The sequence below is a fragment of the Gopherus flavomarginatus genome, chromosome 14 (assembly GCF_025201925.1).
Source record: "Gopherus flavomarginatus isolate rGopFla2 chromosome 14, rGopFla2.mat.asm, whole genome shotgun sequence".
NCBI lineage: Eukaryota > Metazoa > Chordata > Testudines > Testudinidae > Gopherus > Gopherus flavomarginatus.
The window spans coordinates 39,224,462-39,230,525 of record NC_066630.1 but is presented as its reverse complement, the minus strand read 5'-3'; the positions used below and the strand labels follow the sequence as shown (position 1 = coordinate 39,230,525).

Genomic DNA, 6,064 nt, shown 5'->3' with positions numbered 1-6,064 from the left:
CTGCCCTAAGAAGTTTGGTCAATAAGAATGCTGAAAGCATTTGGTGAGAAAACTTTGCTTTGACTTTAACATAGTTTGTTGAGTTAAGCACCAGTAGAGTTTTATCTTTATTTTGTTTATAACCATTTCTGACTTTTATGCCTCATTACTTATACTCACTTAAAATCTCTTGTTTTATTGTTTTATCTAATCCAGTGTGTTTAAATGGAAAGGTCTGGGAAACTCCATTTGGGGTGGCAAGTTGTGTGCATAGTATTCCTTTTAAAGAAATAACAGACCTAACTTAGCTTGTATTGTCCAGGAGAGGGCTGGGCAGTACAGGACATATGCTTCTGGAAGAAGATCTAAGACTAGGGGTGTATTGGGGTAACCTGACAGTATAACCAAGGCTGGCTGGCAGGCTGCAGTCACACACAGACACTCAGGGTGTGGCTTGCACGCTAGAAGGCTGTTTGTGAGTGGCCCAGGTGAGAGCTATTACAGCAAGGCATTGCGAGGCACCCAAGGCTGCAGGGCAAGGGTGCCACAGCTGCCCATTGTACCCTGGTATGTTACACATGCTGGGTGAGCTGCACATCTTCACAGACACAGCCCAGGCTGCATTGTTCTCTAAGAGGAAGAACAGTTTCCAGTGAAAAGGGCTCCCCTAAATCTAAGAAAAAGAGGGCTTCAGGAGTCCCCTAGACCAATTCTTGTTTCTCTAGAGAGTCAGGGCTGGGGTGCCAATCATGAGACTCATGCTAAAATCTGGAGAGTTGCCTGAGAGTGCAGGTACTGTATCCAGAGTCCATTCCTGGTGCACTGAGCAATCCAGCTCAGGGTCTTCTCCTTTCATTCAAGTGAATAAATGTGTTGAGGGACTCTAGGACTTGCCTGTTTGCAGGCAGCCAGCCACCTTTCCCCTCGGTACAGTGTCCACCTGAGATGATCGGTTCCCTGATTACCAGGAAATGGAGCTTGTGTTGAATCCATGTTCTATCATTCAGCCTGCAGGGTGGACGTTTTGAACTTTGCCTTTGCCCAATCCCTGATCCTCCTCCTGTTGTGCAGGTTCTGGGGGATCATGCTGAATATGCTGTTGCTGAGTTGGGGGGTGCTGCAGGGAATCCAGACCATCCTCACCTCTGACCTCAGCAGCAGTCACCTGTCAGAGATGCACCGCAGTCTGGATGGGGCAGACAGGTCCAGCTACCCTAGCCTTCTGCAGAAAGTCAAGGAGGCACCTGTGGGGCCCGCAGGTGAGTGTTTCCCTCCCGCAGGCTGCTCTATCTCCCTGATGAGAGCAATGAACAGTGAGCTAGTTGGCACATGGCAGTGGCCACAAGCAGCGCTGCCCCCTGTTCCAGTTTGCAAGCAGGAGGTCAGACTAGATGATCGTGATGGTCCCATCTGGCTGTAAAGTCTATGAGCCTAGGAAAAGAGAAATCATTTAAAGAAATGCAGCCCCTCGTCCTGGGAGAGCCCAGCTTCCCTCGAGGGGCGTGATGTTCAGAACCACACCCAGGGTCTGCTGTGTCAGGAGAACTGGCTCACCCCTCCGTTACTGCCCCAGCTAGGGGAATGTCTCACTCCCATTGGGCAAGAACACAGTTGGTCCCTGGTTGGCACAGCATCCCTCACAAACGTAGTCATTCCCATGGCAACACTGCATCCCCTAATTAGCATAGCCACGCCCAGACTTGTAACTTGATACCTGGCTGACTCTGACAACTTACTGCATGTTATCCTATGGGGTAAATACGGACCGTCCTGCCCTGCAGGGTCTCCCCTATCCCCTGTGTATGGGGATCTGCAGGGAGCACTGGGCAGCGACGGAGATTCCCTCCTGCCCTGCAGGATCTCCTCATTACAGCTGTGACTGACAAGAACTAAGAGTGTAACAATATTGGACTCTTTTTCCTTTGTTTGGATCTGTCACTCCCAAGCCTGTTGGGCATGGGAAGTGCCACCGGCTCCCAGCTAACACAGGAAGGGCATGATAGAGATCTTGGGGGCTTCTTTCCCATGGGACTCAGCTTGGGGCATTGAGCTCTGCAGGCTGCGCCCAGTGAAGGTGAGGGGCAGATGGGAGCCGCTCTATGTGTGTTTAGGCACATCTCAGATGGGTGAGTCCTTTGCACCTCTGAGGCACATAGACTCATAGACTCATAGACTCATAGGTCAGAAGGGACCAATCTGATCATCTAGTCTGACCTCCTGCACAAGGCAGGCCACAGAACCCCACCCATCCAATCCCATACAACCCCTATCCCAGGACCGAGTTATTGAAATCCTCAAAAATGGTTTGAAGACCTCAAGCTGCAGAGACACCACCAGCAAGCGACCCGTGCCCCACGCTGCAGGGGAAGGCGAAAAACCTCCAGGGCACCTGCCAATCCGCCCTGGAGGAAAATTCCTTCCCGACCCCAAATATGGCGATCAGCTAAACCCTGAGCATGTGGGCAAGAGTCACCAGCCAGCACCCAAGAAGGAGTTCTCCGCAGCAACTCAGTACCCATTTGTGACCATTTAATCTCTCCCTGTCCTCCTTCACTCTGGATTGTAGAGAAGTGGGTGGGTGGGTCAGAGTGGAGCTCTGGCTCAGCCAGTCCCCTGGAGCCAATCAGCAGCGCCCTTCACCCTGTCTGTATTTCACAGGGACTTTACCAAGGCCTGGGTTTGACAGGATGGCTATGGAGCTCCGCGTAGCTGATGAGGACTTCATAAAGGAAGCCAGTGTACTGGAGCCAGAGGTAAATTCCTATGATCCCTAGGGGGTTACTAACATTGTCTCACTGACTAGATGTATTCTGAGACATGTCACAGATTCATAGATTCTTATGCCAAGAGGGACCACTGTGATCATCTAGTCTGACTTTCTGCAGAACACAGGCCAGTGTTCTACCGCTGAGCAATTCACTTCTTGCCACACTTTTGTGCTCCAGAAGCTGAGATTTCATTGCTACTTGTACTTCTCATAGTTGTGAAGAAATCTTAGACATGATTCTAGTGTAACAGATGCAGTATTGTCTGCCTGAGTCTGCAGGGAGCCTGAAGCAAGTGCTCTGTGAGGTGCGAACAGCACCATTCATCCCTATGACGTGTTCATTCCTAAACCTAAAGATGACAATTTAAATGTCAATATTGTTCACTGCTTCACCGCTGATCATTTTAGCAGAAACATCCAGCAAGTGACTTCCCACATTCTCCTTGTACCCCAGGCCCTAACTGTCCCTATCATCCTCTGATGCTAAAACCTCCAGCTTTCCCATGCCTGGCAACTGCTGAGGTGTTTTTATGGGTTATCAATACAAAAATCCATGGCACACTCAGGGCCGGCTCCAGGCCCCAGCGCGCCAAGCGCGTGCTTAGGGTAGCATGCTGCGGGGGGCGCTCTGCCGGTTGCCCGAAGGGCAGCAGGCGGCTCCGGTGGACCTCCCGCAGGCGTGCCTGCGGAGGGTCCGCTGGTCTCACGGCTCTGGTGGAGCATCCGCTGGCACGCCTGCGGGAGGTCCACCGGAGCCGTGGGATCAGCGAGCGGCAAAGCACCCCCCGCGGCATGCCGCCGTGCTTGGGGCGGCGAAATGGCTAGAGCCGGCCCTGGGCACACTGAAAACTAAAATGTGAGGTGAGTATAAAACAAACTGAAATCAATAGCAAGATAACCATCCAGAGGCTGCTGCATGGATTGGGTCATTATCTGTTTACATGGTTAATTCATTACAAACCTCACTATTATCTGAAGCTACGAATGTCACCAGAGTCCAGGGACCTTGCTGCAGAGAACACAGGGCCAGGACTTTCAGGTCAGACTCACCAGGTTTGTGTAGCCTCCCCTGGAGACAAGGGGACATACCCTCACAGAGTGCGCCCTGGTGCAGGTGTAGTTCAGACCCTCTGGAAATGGTTATCTTCAGGGCACACTCTTCCCCCACCCCCTGGAGCCAGTTATTGCATATGTCTGTGCACCTGCTCCATGTCCCCTTCTGGAGATCTGATGAAACCCCTAAATCAATCCAACTTCAGTGCAAGCACAGCAAATGTTTAATCCTCTGCCAGTGGGGGTCCCAAGAACACACTGAGGGGTTCACCATTCATGTGCATGGTTGTCCTGTATGAAAACCCTTCTCGTTTGCTCCTCCTGCAGGTGTTGTCTGCTGCACTGGAGGCTCAGGGCCGAGAGGAGCGCTCTCCACGCAGATGTGTCCGCCTGCTGGAATCCTGCCTTGGGCACCAGCTCCCTTGCTGTGATCCTTGTGCCACCTGCTACTGCCGCTTCTTCAATGCCTTTTGCTATTGCAGGAAAATCAATGCCACATTCCCATGTGGCAAGAACTAGCTTTGGCTTGTTCCCCGCCACTCCCTTTTTTCGCTCCATGGATTAGTAACTGGTTTTCCTTATGCCCATGTGCCCTTTGCAGGTCCAATAAATGATCTACTAGTAAATAGTGTCACCACGTTCAGTTGTTCTGCCTCTGGCTTTTTCTTTGCCTCTCACAGGGATATTCTCCTTTAGCAGGAAACAGCAAATATCTTCATGACCATTAGCAAGAAACATGTTAGAGAGACCTTCTGTGTCTGATTTCTATCTCAGAGAGGTGACTGCTGGGAAAGGCAGGGGCTATCTATCTAGTCTTGTGAGAGTGCTGACAGCCATGCCATCCATGTCCTGTTTCCACCAGATTGCCTATGGCATGAGAGTCTATGGAATTTCACAAAGTGCTCTCTCCACATTGGAGGTGGAGCAGCTGGAAAGCAGAAGTGGTTCCCATTTCGGGGGAGCAGCAATCCTCCATGGCACACAGATGGTCTCATACAACAATGTTTGAAATCAGGTGACCTCAAGAAAATCCTCACAAGTCCACCATGGTGATGTAGAGCAGACCAGTCGGGCTCATAGACCATAGTGTTTAAGGCCAGAAGGGACCATCATGATAATCTAGTCTGACCTCCTGCACATTGCAGGCCACAGAACCTCGCCCACCCACTCCTGAAACAGACCCCTAACCATTGCCTGAGTTACTGACGTCCTCACATCATGGTTTAAAGACTTCAGGTTACAGAGAATCCACCATTTACACTAGTTTAAATCTGCAAATGACCTGTGCCCCATGTTGCAGAGGAAGGAGAAACCCCACCAGGGTCCCTGCCAATCTGACTTGGGGGAAAATTCCTTCCCGACCCCAAATATGGCAATCAGCTAAACCCTGAGCATGTGGGCAAGACTCACCAGCCAGACCCTGGGAAAGCATTCTCTGTAGTAACTCTGAACCCTCCCCATCTAGTGTCCTAGCATCAGCCATCAGAGATATTTGCTGCTAGCAGTTGCATGCTGCCCTTGCAGGCAATCTCGTCATACCATCCCCTCTGTAAACTTATCAAGCTCAGTCTTGAAACAAGTTAGTTTTTTTTGGCCTCACTGCTCCCCTTGGGAGGTTGTTTCAGGACTTCACTCCTCTGATGGTTAGAAACCTTAGACTAATTTAAAGCCTAAACTTGTTGATGGTCAGATTATATCCATTTGTTCTTGTGTCAACACTGGTGATTAACTCAAATAACTCCTCTCTCTCTCCCTGGTATTTATCTCTCTGATGTTTTTATGTAGAGTAATCATATCTGCCCTCAGCCTTCGTTTGGTTAGGCTAAACAAGCCAAGCTCTTTGAGTCTCCTCTCATAACTTACGTTTTCCATTCCTCAGATCATCCTAGTAGCCCTTCTCTGCACCTGTTCCAGTTTGAATTTATCTTTGTTAAACACGAGAGACAAGAATTACAAGCAGTATTCCAGACTAGATCTCACCAGTGCCTTGTATAACGGTACTAACACTTCCCAGTCTCTAGTGGAAATACCTCCCCTGATGCATCCTAGGACTGCATTAGCCTTTTTCATGATCACATGGTGGCTCGTAGCTATCACATTGGCGGCTCATAGTCATCCTGTGATCAGCCAATACATTCAGGTCTTTCCTCTCCTCTGTCACTTCCAACTGATATGTCCTAAGCTTATAGCAAAATTTTTTGCTTTTATCAAATGCCTTACTGAAATCCAGATAGATTAGATCTACCGCATTTCCTTTGTCTAAAA

General features: G+C 49.9%; 1 protein-coding gene across 1 annotated transcript; it reads left to right on the top strand.

Annotated features, from left to right (window-relative positions):
- Nucleotides 1-1,063: 1,063 nt before the first annotated feature.
- On the top strand, nt 1,064-4,318 carry AGRP (agouti related neuropeptide). Its single transcript, XM_050923181.1, has 3 exons — nt 1,064-1,238; nt 2,638-2,732; nt 4,127-4,318. The coding sequence occupies exons 1-3, from the start codon at nt 1,064-1,066 to the stop codon at nt 4,316-4,318; spliced, it is 462 nt and encodes a 153-aa protein (XP_050779138.1).
- The last annotated feature ends 1,746 nt before the right edge of the window (nt 4,319-6,064 follow it).